Below are 21,253 nucleotides of genomic sequence, written 5' to 3'. Positions count from 1 at the left end.
GTGAACACAACCAACACGCTCAATAGTATAGGAGATATAAAATTAGACCGTTATTGACAAGAAGGATAATAGCCTGACTCCACCCAACTAGAGAGAGGTGTTGAAGTTGAATATCATAGTGCGGAACAAACATGACTATAAAATAATAAGAATATTATTAATAGACAAAAATGCTAAAATGATTACAAAACTTGAAGAGGCTACGTAAGCTATATTTATAGAGAGTAAAATCTAGAAACCCTAATTCGGATGGGCTAAGCCTATATACTAAACTAATTAGCAAACCCAAATAATCATAAGATACTAATATTTTCCAACACCCCATCAAACTCATGGCGGTAAACGGTTTGCAAACAAGCAAATGCGGATTGCCTCCGTTAGGCGGACTAGCATACTGCAAACTTGACTGGACTTGACTGGCGAACTTGACTTGACTGGATTGGCAAACTGATTATTGCTGGCAAGCTTATTTTGGCTAGCAAACTGATTCTGATTCAGACTTACTAGTGTTGAGAGTATGGAAATACCCGTCACTAAACGGATGAGATTTCCATATCTCAATTGTAGCAATGAATGAACAAATACTATCACCCAAATTGTCACAATTCTAAGCACTCGAATGACGGTCACAAAACAATCTCAAACAAGCCAACAACTCATGTGGGCCTCAAAGACATCAAACCAAAATATGGCTGGCAAACAGCCCACAACCCATTTTTCCTATTTGCCCGTGTGGGCCGAAACCTCAAACAATTTTTTTTTTTTTTTTTAACATTTTCCTTTCCCTCCTTCATATTTTTTGTTTTTTTTTTGTTTGGCCTTTTTCTTCATTTCTTTCCTTGACTTCTTCAAAACAAGGGCTGGTTTGCAGACCATGGGTCTGTGGGCAGGTGCACCTGCGGATTCTGTGCCTAATGGGACAGCAGCGGCGGTGGGTGCATATCAGAGCGGCGGCGAGGATGCGTGTACAGGGAGTGCAGCAGTGGATGGCAATCTGGGCAAGAGGCGAGTATGGTGGGAGTTGATCGATGTTGGTACGTTTCTGGGCTTCAGTCAACAGCAGCGACAGGTTGCAGAAAAACTGGGCACGGCAAGTTTGAATATCAAACAAACAACATTGATACCTATCAAAAGATCAAATCTGTTCTGATACTAAGTTGAATATTGCGGAACAAACATGTCTACAATATAATAAGAATTTTATTAATAGACAAGAATGTTAAAACTGCATCGTGACTAACTTGTTATTCATACTAAACTATAAATTATATTTATAAAGAGCAAAATCTAAAAATCCTATTTCGGATGGGCCAAGCTCATATACTAAACTAACTAGCAAACCCAAATAATCAGAAGATACTAATATTTTCCAACAGTTAAACCCGGAGAGAGGAAGAAGGAACGGGATAGGAAGAAAGAACTGCTGATTAGTGCAAGTTCTGCAATCGATTAAAACTTCAAATGATCTTGTTTAATGAGTGAAGTTTCTTTCACCATCCAAGTCAAAGTTAAATGCATGTTCCACATTTTACTCAAACCCAAAAAATTTAGACGTTTTCCTCAAACTGTTGTAAACTTACAATATAGTTGAGTTTGGCAAATTTAGGTCAAGATATTGAGAGAAATTTCGTTATGACGTAAACTCATATAACGCCTCTCACACGGGCAGAACGAGTAGGTCTGGGTGATATACAAACATAGAGTTTCGGGTTTGATCGTTTGACTAACATGTGATCTGACCGTCGTACGAAATATTGCTTTTGAAATGGTACTTTTATTTGTTAATTTTCTTCTAGTATAGTTTGGGACTCATTAAACTGAGTCATTTCATCATTATTTTCCAGAACTGTTAGACTTCAATGAATGTTGGTCATGAACTTCCAACCCATTCTGTTTAGCCTTTTGCACTAAGTGACACAACGAATCATTTATAAATTAGGCGAACTTAATATAAATATAATATATTTTTATCATCCATGTAAGTTGAACATGAGATTTTTAATTTATTACTAAAGAAGAATGCCATTAAATTGTAATACTGATTAGTTATTCTGATTACCGTTTTGCACTAAAAAATGGTGTAATCAGAAATATCACATCACAAAATTAGTACAATTTTCAAACGTGACAACCATTTATTAGACTGTACACTCCACTAAAATCAGAAACTAGCTGCTATAGAACATCTTCCTCAAAAGGAATCTCAACCTGAATTAGTCATAAATTCATGATTAAATTAAAAGAAGACGAGTCAAATAATCTATTTCTCATCCAATTAATTAACTTGACAACAAAAAGGGTTAATGTATCCTAAATGAAGTCTAAAAGGTTGGCAGCGTACCAAATCAGAAGGCCTGCGCTTGATGGCCACCAAAATCCCATAAATTCAAGTATTTTTACCATCTGTCCAAATCCCATAATAAATCCTCTTTGTTTTATGCGGATTGGAGTCTTGTCTCTTGTGGTTTACTTCAACCGCCAAGTTTGAAATCCAGTCACCTTAGGTTCAATTTTCATGGTATTTACCCTGCAAAGGGCACTTATTGGTCAACAAATTTGCAAAAGGTCCTAAAAAGTTTTTTAAAAATTTGTACATTAATCCCAACAAAAATAAGCAAAATTTGGATTTCTCAATCAAATGAAAATTTTATTATGCTCTGGAATATTCAACCGTTTAATCTTAGTTATTATATTTTAATTAAATATCTAACAATTAAAAATTTTCAAGTATAATGTATCTTGTACGCTTTTATCATACTAGAAAGTTCCTAAATGAAATACAGTTTTCTTTTGCAACGGCAAGCACAACCATGATAAAGTATATGCTACTACACTGAAACCAGTCGCCAATGTACATAACTCATTAATAAGATATATATTGTTATCAAGTTCGCGTCAATATGAGTCGAACATCAGCTTTCTCCAACCACGTAAAAACAACCATCATAGTTTTTTGCATTTGCTTGCGTGAACTGTGTTTTGCTTTTCCTTCCAAGCCAGCAAACTTAATGAGACCTTAGGTGTAAACATGTAAAAATCAAACCTCATTGGGTGAAAAGCCACATCATGTTATTTTTCCAAAAATCAAAGTATGCATGCTCAATCATTTGTCTAATTCTATATTTCCAAATTAAGTCAATATTTATTAGCAAAGAAAATTAAGCTTTCTTAATCGACTTTGCAAGATCACAAGTAAAGCCAACCAGAAAACGATGAAAATTGCAGTCGACATGCCTAATTGTGCAAAATGCAAAAATTAAACATAGATTAATTACAGTATCCAATGACTTCAAAAGGTGTCCACATTACTTTTGCTTATTTCAAATTGATCGGCAGTAAGATGTGGTAATGTGAACCATTTGACTTATGTGCAAAGCATTCATTTGAAATCCCCCACCCCATGCAATGAGAGACCATGCAAACCACATGACGTTTTACATGCGTGACATGCAAAGCTTTTTGTGGTAGGTTCAGTCAAATTTGCTCTAACAACGTATTTCTTTATCTGCATTTAAGTTTGATTTTTTTGTTTGACTACGGACGATGAGTTTTATGTTGATAATGTCCGTATTTGTACGGAAATTGAGCCAAACTAAATTTTGTTGGTCAAAAACTTGATACTTTGACAAAAAGAAGGTAAGAAAACATTTCGTCCAATTGTGTACTTAAGATGATTTGCTTAGCCCATGCATTGCATTGTTGGAACAAAATTTAGGAAGTGATGGACCATCTTAACTGCCCCGCATGCTACCTCCAGAATATCTTGTGTTTATTTTATTTTATTTATTTTTTTTTTTGTTGAAGTATGATGTATCATACACCCTAAGGGTAGGACTAATTCCCAGTTAATTATAGGGAGTTTTAACGAAAAGCTCACGGTACTGTTCACTTTAACTAAAAATCGCATTTTTACACTAAAAAATCAATCTTGGTATTATTAACTTTACCCTTTATTTTGTCCTTATCATTAAAACTCAAAGTTTTCAAACCATTTCCATTAGTTTTCTTTTAATTATATTGTGTTTATAAAGTTAATCATTTTGGTTTGTTATGTAACATAAGATAGATGATACATGTGACAGTAAACAGAATTCCACATCAAAGATATAACAAAATAATAGACATTTTATTGTGACTGTTCACCATCCATTAATATCATCCATGCATTTGCTAGTAAAACTCTTGTCCTATTAATATGTAATTACGTCATGAACAAATATCGGTGATGTAAGTGCTGGACCATATTGGGACTTAAAATGCTTAATTATCAAAATGTACCAAAAATGATAACAATATTATGTGACAGAAAATTAAAGAAAGAGAAAGACAAAGGTTAACTGAGTTCTTCCATCTTTTACAAAATAATTTTTAGTTTTTTACGGTGCCATAGTTCACTTGCTTTGGAGTCTTCAAGCTCTCCCTCTCCATCTGATATTCCAATGCAGAGAAAGAAGTTGCCGTGCCGTCTCCCAGGATACCAAGTAGTAGAAAGCTGGGCTACGATCGATACTTGCCATCGTTTATTATACTTTCAATAGAGATTTAAGCGTACACTTTCCGTCATATATCACTTCCTTTTCTTAAAAAAGGGAGACAAAGACTCACATAAACATTTCTCACCCTATCCATAGTCAAGCAAATAAAGCTAACTTGGAGCCTCGAACACAAGACCTCTTTTTTTTGTATTTTAGAATTCAGAATCCGCATTCTTACCACTAAGCTACTTAATGAAGTTCCATCATATATCACATAATTAACAACATGATTAACACATACTGCCGTACAAGAGTATCTATTAATTTTGACGGCCGTACGAGATAACATAACAAAACAAAAATTACAAAACAGAAAAAAAATGAACATAATAGACAAGGAGTTGAGAAAATACAACACCGACAAAGTGGCTAGATGACATGAATGTTGTTCGTTTATATTTGGTTTCCTTCCCCCACCTCGGTGGAATGAAACTCTTGTTGGATTTTATACTTCCTAAGTTTTCTCCTTACAAAAAACGATAAGACTTGTAAAGCGTATATTTAGGTCTTTCATTCTGAATGGTAAAAATTTTTATGTTCAACTTACATGGATGATAGTAATGTACCATATATTATTTGGGTTGAATTCGATATATTTAGTGAATGATACTGGTTGATCTAGCTTAATCTGTCACTTTTTAAAGTAAAATATCGTTATTCCAAAGACAAAATAGTAGAAATTATGTGGGTCTCAAACTTAAACTTAATGTGCGATATTCCTATGTATAGAAATCTATACGATCTATTAATAGAAAACTCTTTCTCAACCAAAAATCGAGAAAAATACTACTATATGCTCCCATGTATAATAAAAAGAAAATCACAAGCATTAAAGCAAATCTCATACAAAAAAGTTACGAAGAAAAAGAAAATTTTCTCACTCACGCGTTCCCTCTCCTTCCCTCTTTCACATCTCTCCAACTCTTATCTCTTTCATATATAAAATTTGGATTAATCTTAATTTACTATTCTAAAATTTATTAATTTTCAACATTTGGTACATAAAGTTTTTTTTTTTTATCTCAGAGCAGTGCATAAAGTTATAATTTTGGAACACTTTCATACATCCGTTAAGGTTACTGTTCAATTTACCGTTAACTGATGACGTGGAAACCACGTGAACAATGATTGGACGTCATTTGGATATTAAAAAATAAAAAAAATAAATTAATAAAAACTAAAAAAAATAAAATAATAAAATAAAAAAAACTTTTGGGCGTTTCTCCCTCACCCCTTCCGACGCCCCTCCCTTCCCTCCTCTGCACCCACCCTCACCAAATCACTCCCACACTACCGCAAGATCCCCCACTCTCCCTTCCCACTTCAACCTTCCTCTCTCATATCACCAATGGAGGAAGAAGACCAGCAAAAAGCTACAGATTTTTAAGCTCTGCGGCGACGTTGAGGGTTTCAGTTTCGGGTCGGATTCGATGAGGGCGCTGATGATGGCGAGGCCGATGCCTTTGGAGTCCAATTTGTCCCAGTGGATGCGTCTGGATTCGGGTTTTGGGGTTCTGGGGGTTCAATTAGGACCATAAGGGGTTTCGGAGGCTTAAAAACGGTTTCGTTTCGAGGATGGAGGTTGGGCTCATTACTGCGTCAGATTTAGAGACGGCTTTTGAGGTGAAGCTGGTGAACAATCTCGGATTAGCGAAGAAAGAGGAAGTGAGTTTTGTGTGTTTTTCCCTGGGAGAGAGAAGAGAGCCGTTTTCCGCCATTAGAGCTCGCTCGCTTCCTCTGGTTCTTGAAAAATCCTATAAAAACAAAATCCCTCTACAAAACAAGAAAAATAACTACTAAATGTACCCAAAATTAAAACTTGAATCGATTTTTACCCAGTAAATTACTCACAAGCTTTGAAGCTTTGGCAGAAAGTTGCAGACTTTTAAGCTATGTGGTGTTAGAAAAGGCTTGGTGGTAGGGGTGGGTATTAGGAAGGGGAAGGGTGACGGTGGGTAAGGAGTGGAGGGGATGGAGGGGTGTCGGATGGGGAAGACGAAGGGGGTCTGGTTTTTTTAATTTTATTTAATACTTTTATTTAATTAATTATTTTAATATTTTAAATTTGGACGAAATTTTTTTTTGGAATTTTTAATTTTTATGTGGATTCCTTAATAACACGTGACGTCTAGTCATTGTTCATATGGGTGCCGCATCATCAACGCATCATCAATTAACGGAGAGACTTAACAGCCAAACTAACAGATGTATGAGACTGTCGTTAATTTTGGTAATGACTTTGGGATAAAAAAAAAAAAACTTCATGTACAAAGTGTTGAAAATCACAAAACTTTAAGGTAGTAAACTAAGATTTATTTATAAAATTTTGTACATTTACACACACTATGTGTGTAAAATTCATCTAGTTAAATTTATCTTGATGATGTATAGAAAAAATGAATCTAAGACTTTCACCAGAATTAAGCATCAAACAAACCATTACTTGTTAAGTAGATGACCAAAAATATATGTACTTCACAAAAAATACAGAGATCGACCACCTTTAGCAAAAGGTCAAAAAATAAGAAAAGCCACGAGGACGCTTTTCTGTCGACACGTGACAAGTTGTAACTTGTGCACGTAGTGACGAGTAATGCTATTGGAGGCAGATTCTTCGTCCTCTAATTTTTAGTATTATCCTGTTTTTGTGTAATCATGGTTAAATTATATCAATATTTTATATTATTTTTAAATAAAGATAATAAGATAAAAAATAATAATAATATAAAATGTTGACGTGATTTAATCGTGACTACACAAACAAGAAGACACAGGAAGTGAGAGGGCAAAGAATCTACCTCCAATATTATTCATACCATGTTTTTATATCACCTTATGTGTTATCTAATGCGGACAACCACATCATTTGAAAAATCCAAGAAAATAAAAGGGAAAAACTTCTAGTAAACCACAATCATCATTTAATTAATTAATTTTTCTTAATTATTAATTTATTAAATAATGAATTAAATTTAAAAATATAATTAATTCAAATAATGTGACTATCGACTTTAAATATCATCTAAAATTATATTAAAATATAATATAAAAATATAGCATTCATCGATCGCTCTTGGACAGCCCGAGTCTTTATAACAACTGCCTTTCGCCTCTTTCCCTCCCTCTCCCTCTTTCGGTTTATTCGCTTTTGCCACAACTGGCTTCTTTCTTTCACCATAAATTTCACTTCGAAAGTCTGGATCTTTAACTTCTGCTATTCACCTTTCACTGTGTCCTTTTTGGGTGCCCTTCCTTTTCACCCTTCAGAAAACCCCACTTCAGTATAAAAAGCTTTGTTGGTGGAAGACTAGTCTGTTGGACTTCACATTAATTCATAGCATAGGGTCCGACTGGAAAGGAAAATGGACTCGGAATCGGCTTCCCTTTCCGGAGGCTTGCGGCCGGTGAGTGTTTGGTTATGTTGCTATGTGTGTTCATTCTTTTGTTTTCTTTCCTTTTTGTGTTTGTTTCCAGGGAAATTGAGTAAGGAATAGAGGTAATGTAAAGAGTGAAGTTTTGAGTATTTTTAATATTCTTTTTGGTTTCTGGAAAATGGGATTTTGTTGTTTTTGATTCCCAATGAATGCTCGCTCAGTCTTTGCAATGAGTTTGACTGTTTTCTTCCGGAATTTTCTCAGCAACCAAACAGAAGATGCATTTTTGTTTTGTGAAGTTTTATAATTTAAGTTGGTGTGGCCTATGGAATCTCTTTCTTTTTTTCTTTTTCTTTTTTATTGCTTTTTGGTGTACGACTATGTATGGATCTTATCGACTTAGACCGAGTATATCTCATGCATTTTTGTATTCTTGTTGGAAGAATCTGACTTGGCATTTCTTATTTGTGTTGCAATCGGTGGCATTTTCCATTTTTCATGTTACTTCTAAGTGTAATATAGATTTTCTGCCTTTCCATTTATTTGGTCACTTCACCCGATTCGGGTTTTGAACTGTTAAATTTGATCCTGATTATATTTATTTTCTTAAGATATATTGTGTCAAGGCATTTAAGTTTGAGCTATTTCAAGATAATATTCTTCATTGCTTCCTGATTGTCTTCCATTGGTGCAGTGCAGACTAGAATTTTCAGTGTTTTCGTCGTTAAATTCGCTAATTCAATCTACCTTTATTTTCCATGTTAATTTACTAGTTACTGTGCTACTGCTTCTTTTCTGAGAGATCTTGTATGATCATCATCAATCTTGCATTGAAGACAGAGGGTGTGAGAAGAACTCAATGCCCAAACTCCAAAATAGTTCGGGCTGATTTGGACATCGACAATTATTGTAGGTCTAGTGATTTTAACTTTAATCATGGTTGCGGTATGGTTCAACTCGTTACAGCGGGCAAGTTTTGTCCTAATTATGTTTCTGCATTTTCTTTTTGTTTTTTCCACTGTTCCTGCTTGGTTATATTTGTAGCGGAATTCAATTTATGTTATAATTTGTAAGCATTATAACACTTGTCTTACTTGTTTATGAGCAGAATTTTTACAAGACCACTCTATGCCTTGCTTATCAGAGCCTTGGTATTGTTTATGGGGACCTTAGCGTATCCCCCATTTACGTATACAAAAGTACATTCTCAGGTGATATGCGTCTTTATGAGGAGGATCACGAGATTCTTGGCGTGCTTTCAATGGTTTTCTGGACTTTGACCATTATCCCTCTTTGCAAGTACATTATATTTGTGTTAGGAGCAGATGACAATGGTGAAGGTGCTTACAGTAACCTCAGTTATCTTATAGCATTTTTTGAGAATATATTTTGATTGATAGTTGTTGGACATTAGAGATTCACTTTTAGTTTTACAGGTGGAACTTTTGCTTTGTACTCATTGCTATGCCGACACTCAAGGATGGGCCTTTTGAACACAGTTCATCCTGAACATGAACACATACCATCGTACTCTTCTGTTTTATCTACCAAGGATACACGAATGAGCTCACTCATAAGAAAATTCTTTGAGAAGCATAAGAGTTCTAAAATAGTATTGCTGCTCGTGGTTTTTATAGGAGTTGGCATGATAATTGGTGATGGTATCCTCACGCCAACAATGTCTGGTATGATATTCTTAAATGCTCTTTCTGGCCCTACCGATTGACCCTTTCTGCAATTACTGATGTTGACCTAATGAGGTTTTTTTTATGTATGAGGGCAGTTCTTTCTGCAGTTTATGGAATTAGAATCAAAGCTCCAGATTTACATGAGAGTAAGTTAATCATAAATGCGTATACGTAAGTATATTCTTTCTGCAGTTTTGCATATAAATGCGTATTTACATGTATATCTATATTCTTGCATACTGATTTTTGCACTGGCAATACATGGAGTTGAGGTAATGGATATAGTGCAGCATTATTTGTTGTCTGATATCATGCAATACACTTTTTTCTATTCAATTTCCATGGAAAACTACCTTTTCTAATTACTTTTACGGATGTACATGGCAGATTATACTGTGCTGATAGCGTGCATCATCTTGGTTGGACTTTTTACTCTTCAGCACTTCGGGACACACAAAGTTGGGTTTCTTTTTGCTCCAATCATGTTAACATGGTTACTATGCATTTGTGGGGTAGGCATTTACAATATCTTCCGTTGGAACCCTGGTGTTATACGTGCTCTGTCGCCCTACTATATTTATAACTTTTTTAAAATAACTGGAAGAGTTGGTTGGAGTTCCCTTGGAGGCATTGTTCTTTGTATCACAGGTTGGTTCGTAGGAAAAATTTCCTACAATTTCTGCAGTTGCCTGGAAAACTATATCTTCTTTGTAAGGCTAAGACATTATTTGGCTATGACAGGTACAGAAGCAATGTTCGCTGATCTTGGGCACTTTTCGAAACTGTCAATCAGGGTAGCTTATTCTCAACCTTTAATTTTGCTCTTTGAAGCAAAAAACAGCTCAGTACTTTTATAGTTCTGTTTTTGTCTGTTCGAAATACTTTTCTTGTATCGTAATCCTCGGTAGTTTTATAGTTGAGAAGAAACACAAGTTATCATGCTTGTTTCTAATAGTGTCACATGCTGCTAACTATATAGCTTTCTTTTCTCTTTGGGCTTCATATGTTATTTACTTTACTTTTTTATTATTTTATATATTTATTTACCACTAGTTCTTTCGTCTTGCAGATTGCATTTACAGCGCTTGTTTACCCTTGCTTAGTTCTGGCATACATGGGGGAAGCTGCTTATCTCTCCAAGCACACAACGGATCTGCATAGCAGTTTTTACAGGGCCATTCCTGGTAAAGCTCTTATATTCTTATTGATGCAATGTTACAACAACTAGTTGTTTAACGTAACGTCATTCTTCTTATCAGGAACTCAAATGATTTCGACAAAGTTTAACTTGGACTTTAGGCATGCCATTATTCTTCATTATATCAGTTTTCAAAGTTACAGCCATTATTTTTAGTGTTCATTACATTATTTGCTTTTATTTGCTACGTGTTATCTGCATTTTCGTTTTAAAAAATGTACAAGAAAGACATCTATCTAACCTGCATCTTTAGAAACTTCAATCTCTGTGAATGCCTGTATCAGTTTTAGACTTTTAATTTAATTTTATTTCATCAGATGCTGCCGGTTTTGAATTTGATCTGATATTTTCTTTCCATTCAGAGGTTATGTTTTGGCCGGTCTTTATTATTGCAACTCTTGCTTCTGTGGTGGGAAGTCAAGCAATCATTTCAGCTACCTTCTCAATAGTCAGTCAGTGCAGGGCCCTTCGGTGCTTCCCGCGTGTGAAGATAAAACATACATCAAATCAGATACATGGGCAGATATACATACCTGAGGTGAACTGGATGTTGATGGTATTGTGTCTTGCCGTCGTTATAGGTTTCAGAGACACTCATATGATAGGCCATGCATACGGTCACTGCTCTCTCTCTCTCTCTCTCTCTCTCTCTCTCTCTCTCTCTGTGCATACGTGCAATTTTGAAATAAGCGGTTCTACACCATTTGCATTTACAGGGCTTGCTGGAGTGACAGTGATGTTCATCACAACCTGCTTGATGTTTCTAATTATTAGTACAGTTTGGAAGCAGAAGGTTCTCGTGGCCTTCTTGTTTCTTGTAACCTTTGGATCCCTTGAACTACTCTATATCTCCGCCTGCCTTGGAAAAGTACATCATGGAGGCTGGCTTCCTCTTCTATTCGCTCTACTAATAGTGTCTTTGATGTCTATCTGGAATTACGGGACTGTAAAGAAGGATGCATATGAGCTAAATAACAAGGTATCGTTAGATAGACTTCTAAGCATTGGGCTAAGCCTAGGTATTGCAAGGGTCCCTGGAATCTGCTTAGTTTACTCTAACGTTGCGTTTGGTCTCCCTCCAATGTTTGCACATTTTGTCACAAACTTCCCTGCATTTCATCACACTCTCATCTTTGTGACCCTTAAGTCTCTGATGATTCCAAAAGTTCCTGTTGGTGAGCGTTTTCTTGTTAACCGGATTGGCCCACCAGAACTGTCTATTTTCTGGTGTATTGTAAGGTACTTTCCACAAAGTTTCTTTGGTATGGAGCCAAATTTCATTGAATTTTTGCACAAATATGTAGCTCCAAACTTTTGTGATGCTATTATTGGTCAGGTATGGATACAAGGATGTGAGAGATTGCTACAACTTTGAAACCCAACTGGTCGAGAAGGTGGCAGAGTTCTTGAAACAGGAGAGTAACAGTGATGAAATGGCGGTTAGAGGGCAGTCACCGAACCAAACATATGAAGCAATGCGAAATGAGGTTTGTGGCGGCAGTGCTGTGCGTTGGAGTGATGAAGTTAGTGGCGGCAGTAACGAGCAGTGGATGAAAAAACTCATGGAGGCACGGGAAGCTGGTGGAGTGGCCTACATGATGGGGAATCCTTATGTTGTGGCGAGTGAGGTATCACCGTTCCTGAAGAAGTTTGCAATTGACATTGTCTATGGTTTTCTGAGACGGAATTGCAGGCGTCCAGCAATTGCACTTGGAATTCCGCATACCTCACTGATCGAAGTGGGAATGCTTTATCAGGTGTAAATATAGCGTGGACGAAGACGGAGTAAATAAACTCCAAGGGAAGACAGGATGCTTGTGGATAACGAGTACATGGAAAATGCTTAGATGTGTACATGGTGCAGGTTGTAGTATGATCATGAATAAACAAGAAAGTTTTGGCGAAGAACTCACGGATGTTCAAAGTATTATCCATTTTATGAAACATATTTGCACTAATCTACTCCCATGTTAGAAGACCTAGACCCAGATTCTAAACTAGCGTTTACTGAAGAGGAGTACGTGATGATTTTTTTGAGCGCCAATAGCAATCCTTGCACTTTTCATGCAAACGAGGATTGGAAATGTGGTAACTCTGTAACTTCTCTATTTGCTTTCCTAATGGAAAGTAGGAATTTTAATTTGTATGTTGAGTTGCTTTCACAAAAATTGACAAAAAGTTCACATGAACTAATGAGTGGAATGAGATGTCAAAAAGTTCACATGAGCAATTCTAATTAAAAAAAAAAAAAAAGACAGCATTAGTGTTTTCCAATTGAATTGTCAATTCTTATATGGCGTGATGTGGATTGGCAGTAAAGATGATTGCGGTCAAATTTGACAGCAACTTCAAATCCATTTTTGATTGATTAATAAATACTTTTTATCACAATTATGAAAAGTAAATAATGCAATAAATAATAGTTTAATTTAACATATAGAGTGAAGAACAAAACTTTAAAAAAAAAAAATCAAGTGCCACATAGACTTTTTAAGTTTAAATTTTATGTTTAAATTTAGCATTTTCTTTGAAGATGCTATTAGAGCTACAAATTAGGCTAATAATTAAAGTTTTAAACTTAATTATGACAGTTTTAAACTCAATTGTGTGACCACAAGTCACTCCCTTAAATCAATGCCTAACACTAACAAACAGTCCAACCTCACACTTTTGTTGCCTTCAAAGTTTTTTAGGATTGCTTTTCCGTTATATATAGCTTCTCTCATGCAAGTATGCCACTATTTATTTCTCTAAGTTCCGATGGTCGGTCGAAAGAACAGAATCCTCCGATCTAGACCCAAAAACCCCTCCCTCCCCACCCCCTGCAAGTTGGGCTAACCCATCTGCAAACTTTGGTCTTGGCCGCATTCAACTGGTCGGACACAAGAATCTCTCTCTCTCTCCAACCAAAAGGGTTCAAGGGTCCTAAAATGTGTAATTTGTCATTGGCTGCCTATAACATTTTCTTCAATACATCTAAGGTTATATTTGTTCTTGCTCTACTTCTTTCGGTTTCACTTTATGTCTTTTTACTCTTTGAGAGAGTGAAGACTTTTCATGCATTAGCTGCCTTTGGTCGTAAGCAAGAGGACGGGAACTTGGTTTATCTCCGGTTTCAAGAGACCACTGCATACAATGGGTCAAGGTGAGATAATCGCCACCGTCGGTTTAGGGGATCGAAGGCATGGACTGTTGTGATCATCGGTTGTGTCAACCATTTTTTTTTTTTTTTTTTTTTTTAAAACTACTTGTAGCAAATATGAATGATGGGAAATCATTGAAAACCTCTTGTATGAACATTTTTTCTTTAAACACCCCCTAAAAGTTTTTTATCTATCTTTTGGTCCTTAATTTAAAAATTGTGTGCTCAATTGTTTACGAACGTCCAATTTTACACACAATTTCATAAAAAAAGTTGTGATGAGTAACATTTGTAGCTAAGCTGAGGGAAAATTTGGGCAGCAACGCATAAAATTTAGCCCTTCATTTATAAATATTAAAGTGTAAATAAAATCAAAAGTACGATGTTGGAGTAAATTATAAATATGTAAAAATTTTATGAGTAGGGATGAAAATAGAAAACTAACTTTTATTTGTTAAAATAGAAAACCTATTTTCTAGAGGGTTAACAAAATAGAAAATAAAAAAAAAGGTAAATTATAAGGAAAACTAATGAAAATGACTTGAAAACTTTGAGTTTTAACGATAAAGACAAAATAAAATGGTAAAGTGAATAGTACCAGGATTAACTTTTTAGTGTAAAAATATGATTTTTCGTTAAAATAAACAGTATCGGAAGCTTTTTGTTAAAATTCTTTGAATTATAACCTCTAAATTCAACGTGCAAGAATATTTTGGCACTTATTTAAATCACCATGACCGTTGGAGCGTGCCAGTTCAGGGGACAAACATGAAATTTCCCCGTCACAGATCTGATGATCTGGAACAATCCTAGCCGTTACAAAAGCTAGCGATCTCGTGAATTCCCACACACTCTAGGGGTATTTTCGGTAATCTACTGTAAAATTATTCCAAATTGGACCGTTATAACATTCGAAACCCTCTCGACCGTTTCAAAATCCCACTACTCAACACCACTCCCCCCCTCCCCATAAAAAAAACAAAAAACCTTTCACTCCTTTTCTCTGATACAAAAATCCATGGCCGACGAGAGCACAAAACAATCGATCATGGAGCCAAAGCCCTTACACCCACTTCACCAAATCGCTCAGTCGCCGAGCCACAAGCTTCTCCTGAAGCAATGGCTGAAAGAAGAAGAGCTAAATCTCAACAGGGTCTCTCTCAAAGAATCCCAAATCGACTCGGTTCGAAAGGAAATCACGATTCTTTTCATCATCTTCTTCCTCTTCCACTCCACGGCCCTCACCCTTCTCTTCAGTTCCTCGTCACGGGACCCGCGCGGGTTCGCATGCCACCGGTCCTGGATCCCTTCGCTCTGCTCGCTCTGCTTCTCACTGGGGATCATTTGGGCGGTTAGGTATAAAACCGACACGGAGGGGCACCTGGAGAAGTTGTTGGAGAGAGAGAAGGAGGATAAGAATCTTCTGGGAAAGTGCATCGAGGAGCTGAAGAAGAAAGGGTTGGAGTTCGATTTGTTAAAGGAGGTGGACGCGCTGAGGAGGGCCAAGAGCTTGAGAGTCGAAGCGAAGGCAGTAAGGAAGTGGAATGCGAGGGATTTTGTGACACTGTTTTTCTTCACCGTGTCTTGCTTTGTGATCATTGTCACAAGGGTTATTTTGTGTAACTAGGAGGGTAAAAATCGGGTTGGATTTCGGGGATTAGATTGGTTAAATTCTTGGGTTTTGGATAACTGGGGGTTGCAGAATGTTTTATTCTGCTATTGTAACATGGGGAATTTACATTGGCATGGTTATGAAACAAATCTGGATGACTGCGTATCTTAGCCTTAATATGTTCTTTGTAATTTGAGTCCTTAAAATCCCAAATAAAAGTTTCATTTTGGTGTGGAGGAAAGGCATCCTCTGCAATTCTCAATTTGATGTTGATGTCATGACTGATAATTTCATAAACTTGCAACTTATGGAGGGGCAGTTCAAAATCTACTAATCCACCTTAGCACAATATTCACTTAATAAAAAAGGAATAAAGAGCAAGGTTTGTGGTTTTTATTCGAGGGCAATTCGAACACAAGACCTCAATCGAGTGCAAGAGTGAATGTAAGCTACAAGAACTACACAAAGTGGCATAACAAGGAGAGGAGAGGGTGGAAAATTTTGGAATATAGGAAAGAACTAGGGTACCCAAGTTAATAATCGGAACCATCCGGCATCCAAATTCCAAAAAGAGGGAATCGGATTCTCTCCCCTCCTATATTTCAAAACATTGCCACTGCCATGTATATATGTTTTCAAAACATTTAGATCTTGTTAAAGCCAATCAAGGCAATGGATAATAATTGTCGTGGTGTTTTTTTATTTCTAATTTGGTAGCATTCTTTTTCAAGTTTTTGCGTTTTAGTATGCATTTTGATTGATAGACAAGATTGGCTTGTTTCCAGATAACTTTAGCTTCTTGGACTGCTTGGTTCATTGGTATAAAACCCTTCTTGGACTGCTTGTTCCATTGTTGTAAAACCCAACGTTGTCTCACTTTATTTCGGTTGCTTTAGATTCTATTCTATTAGATTATCCTCTTTCGGGCGTTTCTTTTTCTTATACATTCCAATTTTACGTATTTATCTATTGATTTTTTTTGGCTGACTTAAATTTTTTTCCACTTTGTTATGTGAATGCCGATTTTGCGTAGAGTACAGACATACTCTTTTGCTAAAGATTGCATCTGTAAGAGAAGTGGTGCTAGGCGCTCCATTGCAAGGGGTTCAGAGGAAGCTTGCTGCAAGGACTGTTGCGTCCAATATTGATGGGCTTGTTGCTCCTTTGAATCGATCAAACGAGTCCTTTTTTCCTTATTCCTCAGGTAAAATTACATATTAAGGCTAACAAGTTATCATTTTGCTCTTTCTAGCTTTTATGTGATCTCTACTTTAGCTGTATACTGAGAGGGACTGCGTGCAGTAGAAACTTATTCTGATATAACTTATCTGATAAGCCTTTCTGTTCCATTTAGTTGTTTTTCGAAAATATGTTTGTAATCAGTTTGGTTGTACCGTGTAATTAGGTTGTGATTATAGCTTTGGATTTTTGAATTGTTGCTTGTAAATAGAGATTTCAAAATCCTTATGTAATCTAAAGTTGTTATAAATATATCGCACCCTATGTTGTTGAGGGTGTGTATTACAGTGAAAACTTTCTGAGTTCTTAAGTTATTATATGGTACCTAGAGCTCTCTAAGTCCAACGACAAACACCGATCCTCTTGTTTCCCAGCCCACCACCCATAACCATGTCAGATAACAACAACGCTGCTGCACATCAACATTCCCAACCCTCAAATCAAAACCACCCGCCACCCCCCCCCCCCCCCCCCCCCCCCCCCCCCCGGCAATGGCTCCTGTCAATCCATTCTCTTCATCCATGACCACCATTATCAACATCAAACTTGACAGAATCAATTATCCGTTGTGGCTGGCCCAGATCCTCTCTATCCTTGAGAGTCGTGACCTGATGGGATATGTTGATGGCTCCGTTGTCTGTCCTGCCACGCATCTTGCTGGGAGCACCACTGTCAACCCTGTTGTGCCTTGGCTGATTATCTTCACCAACATACAAACCCACAGTTGAATAGTTTAAAATACAAGAAATAAAGACACCGAGAAATTTACGAGGTTCGGCAAAAACCTGCCTACGTCCTTGGAGAGATATTGCTCTTCACTATGAGAAAAACAGTACAAGTTACACATGAGTTAAATCGACATAACCCAATCCCATATCCCTTGTACACCCTCTCACAGAATTTTCCCAAGAGTCTCACTCTACCCCAAGAGTTCTTTCACAAGAGATTTTTCACTCTAGCTCTCTAGATTTTTTCTCACCCTTGCCCCCTTGTTTAGCCAAATGCTCTCACCATCTCTTTTTATGCTTTTCTTCATCCTAGCCAAATAATTATGGCTTTGAAAAAGCCACAAAACAAGGAGCAAATTAAGCCACAAAATAAGCCACAAAACAAGCCACAAAACAAGGAGCAAATTAAGCCACAAAATAAGCCACAAAACAAGCCACAAAACAAGGAAACATAATCCTCATCATGATGTTCCCTCATCAATTTTGTTTTGTTTCCTAGCCTAATTTGGCCACTATCCAACAATCTCCACCTTGGCCAAATTGTACCAAAGTCCATTGGCCTTACGTACCAGCATGCACACTCTGAATCAACCTTGTTGGTCCTGTTCCGATTCAGTCACTGCCAATGCATGTGCAGCTGCTGCAAGCAAAAAAAAAAAAATTTAGCTTCAGACAGGATCTCGACACATCCTCGTCTCCTCCAGCAGGTTTTCCTCCTCTTCATTGTCTGCAACTTGGAAACTTGTCAGTGCACCCATTTCCAGCAACACCCGTCGAGCCAGACAAACATTCCTCACACTTCTCATTCTTCAGGACCATCTCATCACCTGTGAATCCCATAGCTCCACCTGCTGCAAAACCCCTGCAACACTTGAGACTATACATCACCAGGAGATGTGTTGCTTCGAGTACCTAGAGGGCATACTCGAAGTCTTCCGCCACAAAATTGCTGCTACCTGGACCAAGATCATCCTTTCTTTTTCTCAAAGGACAATTTATCCTTTTATGCCCGAATTCTTTGCAGTCATAGCATTGTGGTCCCTTGCCTTTGGAGCTTGATTTGAACCTGCTGTCTCTCTCAAATCCTCCTCCCAATTTTCTTCCAAGATTCCAACCTTGAACAGCTAAAGCAGTCTCGTGCCCACCATCAACAATGGTCTTCCTCTTTTGTGTATCATAAGACACCAAAGAAGCCTGCACCTGCTCCAAACTTACTGTATCTTTTCCATGCAATAAGGTTGTCACAAGATTCTCATATGAATCTGGAAGTGAGGTAAGAAGTAAGAGGGCTTTATCTTCTTCCTCAACCTTAACATCAACTTTCCTCAATTGATCCAAGTATCCACTGAACACATTCATGTGGTCCATGAGATTCCCGCCTTCATCCATCTTCAGCTTGTACAGCTTCCTCTTCAGATGTAACTTGTTGGTCAAACTCTTAGCAATATAGAGTTTTTCCAACTTCTCCCACAGTGCAGGCGCAGAATCTTCATCCATAACATTGTTGATAATGTTATCAGCTATGCAGTGTCGAATCGTGCTAACACAACGCGACTCCAGCTCCTCCCACTGGTCATCTGTCATTTCTTTAGGCTTCCCATCTTTTCCCTTCAAAGCTCTAACCAAGCCTTGTTGAGTCAAGACATCCTTTACTCTCATCTGCCAGAGAGTAAAACTGCCATTCCCATTAAACTTCTCAACTGAAAACGACATGTTTGTAGTCATCATGGTGAATAATAAATCTGAACCTTCAATGAACCAAAGCTTCCAACAAAGCTCTGATACCAATTGTTGTGCCTTGGCTGATTATCTTCACCAACATACAAACCCACAGTTGAATAGTTTAAAATACAAGAAATAAAGACACCGAGAAATTTACGAGGTTCGGCAAAAACCTGCCTACGTCCTTGGAGAGATATTGCTCTTCACTATGAGAAAAACAGTACAAGTTACACATGAGTTAAATCGACATAACCCAATCCCATATCCCTTGTACACCCTCTCACAGAATTTTCCCAAGAGTCTCACTCTACCCCAAGAGTTCTTTCACAAGAGATTTTTCACTCTAGCTCTCTAGATTTTTTCTCACCCTTGCCCCCTTGTTTAGCCAAATGCTCTCACCATCTCTTTTTATGCTTTTCTTCATCCTAGCCAAATAATTATGGCTTTGAAAAAGCCACAAAACAAGGAGCAAATTAAGCCACAAAATAAGCCACAAAACAAGCCACAAAACAAGGAGCAAATTAAGCCACAAAATAAGCCACAAAACAAGCCACAAAACAAGGAAACATAATCCTCATCATGATGTTCCCTCATCAATTTTGTTTTGTTTCCTAGCCTAATTTGGCCACTATCCAACAAACCCAACCTAGACCACTTGGATGCAGTATGACCAAATGATCCTTAACTGGATCAATCGTTCTTTTACGGCTTCTGTCCTCTCTACTGTGGAAGCAAAAGAACGGTTCGTGCTACCTGGGAATCCCTGGAGCAAAGGTATGCTTCCTCATTGCAGAATCAAATTCTTTTCCTCCGCAATGAACTACTCCAAAGTAAGAAAGGTGATTTATCTAAAGCTGATTATCTTGATAAGATGAATGCAATTGCTGATAACTTGGCTTTAGCTGGTAAGCCTATGGATGGTGATGAACTCGTCCAAATTATTTTGAACAATCTTGGTCCCGCTTATGAAATTACTGTGTACGCTGCCCAAGCACGTGATACTCCCATCACATACCCAACTCTTGAGGCTCTCCTTCTAACGACGGAGAGAAGGATGATTGAAAAGACAGTTCCCTTGCGATATTTTTTGCAGACGGAAAAAGTGACGGTAGTGTTCCCTATGAGATTCAAGGATTCTAAAGATATTGTTCTCTGCAACTTCCTTCTTGCAGGTTTGATAAGTACATGATCATAAATTGAAAATACGAATTTTCTATCCGGGAAGAGAATGTGATGAAGTCTATTAAATACATGTTGATGAGGCTAATAAGGGTTGCTAGATACCTTAGATAATGCTAGCTTGTTAAACTCTGCTACCCTCCAAGCTACGCTTCCTTGGATCTATTTACTCTTGTTTTAACGTGTTTTAATTGCTAAGTGTGATGGTCTTATTACCATCTAGGAATTTGTAGAAGCATTAAGCAAGACGTACGGCTTGTGGTCTCATACCCCTCCTTTAGAATTAAAGGAAGTTGTATAAAGTTAGTATCTTATGTGCAGGAGGTAAGTTTTTTTTTTCTTTGTCGAATATGTTTTTGCTTTGTCTGGTTTACTCTCGTTTACAGCTCGTACTGCCCAACTTTTTTGTGCTGCATATTCTTTTGCAGTGTTCAGAGGGTTTCATGCAGACAAGGTGAGAAGTCGCGTGGAATATTGGTTGAGGTAGTATTTTCCTTTTCCAGTACAATTTAAGCTACATTATCTCTATCTATTTCTTCAGTTGCTCGATAATATCTTGAATGGTTCTATGTTAACCATTAGAAAAGAGAACTTGAAGGAAAATGGAAAAAGAAAAAAATTTCCCATCTTCCAGCCTCCCCTCATCCCCCCTCTCTCAGTAGATGCACATGTTTTGTTAACTCGACTGATCAGTATTTTGTATCACAAGCAGACAGAGCTATTCTTTTACTTAGGTTTGATCCCTAGTTTGCAATGAATCCCATCTGAAATGAAATAGCACAAATGGAAACTCATAGCCTCCAAATAATGCGAAGAAAAGGAGCCGAATGTTGATC

The 21,253-nt window shown here is 37.2% G+C and overlaps 2 protein-coding genes across 7 annotated transcripts; both read left to right on the top strand.

Moving 5' to 3' along the window:
* The first annotated feature begins 7,657 nt into the window (after positions 1 to 7,657).
* On the top strand, positions 7,658 to 12,753 carry LOC137725816 (putative potassium transporter 13). Of its 6 annotated transcripts, XM_088694117.1 has the most exons (11): positions 7,826 to 7,939; positions 8,683 to 8,818; positions 9,018 to 9,249; positions 9,346 to 9,594; positions 9,693 to 9,743; positions 9,985 to 10,245; positions 10,339 to 10,391; positions 10,667 to 10,781; positions 11,158 to 11,412; positions 11,512 to 12,034; positions 12,132 to 12,753. In XM_088694117.1, exons 3-11 carry the CDS (start codon positions 9,126 to 9,128, stop codon positions 12,556 to 12,558), a joined length of 2,058 nt encoding a protein of 685 aa, XP_088550243.1. In that variant the 5' UTR covers positions 7,826 to 7,939; positions 8,683 to 8,818; positions 9,018 to 9,125; the 3' UTR covers positions 12,559 to 12,753. The 6 variants fall into 6 exon arrangements, with proteins under 6 accessions (XP_068320711.2, XP_088550245.1, XP_088550241.1 ...); XM_068464610.2 differs by lacking the exon at positions 8,683 to 8,818 and having other exon boundaries at positions 7,658 to 7,939; XM_088694119.1 differs by lacking the exon at positions 8,683 to 8,818 and having other exon boundaries at positions 7,753 to 7,939; positions 12,145 to 12,753.
* Positions 12,754 to 14,888: 2,135 nt separating this feature from the next.
* Positions 14,889 to 15,811, top strand: LOC137725815 (uncharacterized). The gene has a single exon (XM_068464609.2). The coding sequence runs from the start codon at positions 14,956 to 14,958 to the stop codon at positions 15,562 to 15,564; it is 609 nt and encodes a 202-aa protein (XP_068320710.1). The 5' UTR covers positions 14,889 to 14,955; the 3' UTR covers positions 15,565 to 15,811.
* Positions 15,812 to 21,253: the final 5,442 nt, after the last annotated feature.

This window comes from Pyrus communis, chromosome 5 (genome assembly GCF_041283825.1).
Source record: "Pyrus communis isolate YQ-2024b chromosome 5, ASM4128382v1, whole genome shotgun sequence".
Lineage (NCBI taxonomy): Eukaryota > Viridiplantae > Streptophyta > Magnoliopsida > Rosales > Rosaceae > Pyrus > Pyrus communis.
This window is presented reverse-complemented; position numbering and strand designations above follow the sequence as displayed.

What these genes read in the sequence shown, in the direction of transcription:
- LOC137725816 (XM_088694115.1), top strand. Translation starts at nt 7,898, where the DNA reads ATGGACTCGGAATCGGCTTCCCTTTCCGGAGGCTTGCGGCCG. An exon ending in TTTCCGGAGGCTTGCGGCCG is followed by an intron (nt 7,940 to 9,017) that starts GTGAGTGTTTGG and finishes GTTTATGAGCAG; the next exon opens with AATTTTTACAAGACCACTCT. An exon ending in AGCTCCAGATTTACATGAGA is followed by an intron (nt 9,744 to 9,984) that starts GTAAGTTAATCA and finishes TGTACATGGCAG; the next exon opens with ATTATACTGTGCTGATAGCG.
- LOC137725815 (XM_068464609.2), top strand. Translation starts at nt 14,956, where the DNA reads ATGGCCGACGAGAGCACAAAACAATCGATCATGGAGCCAAAGCCCTTA.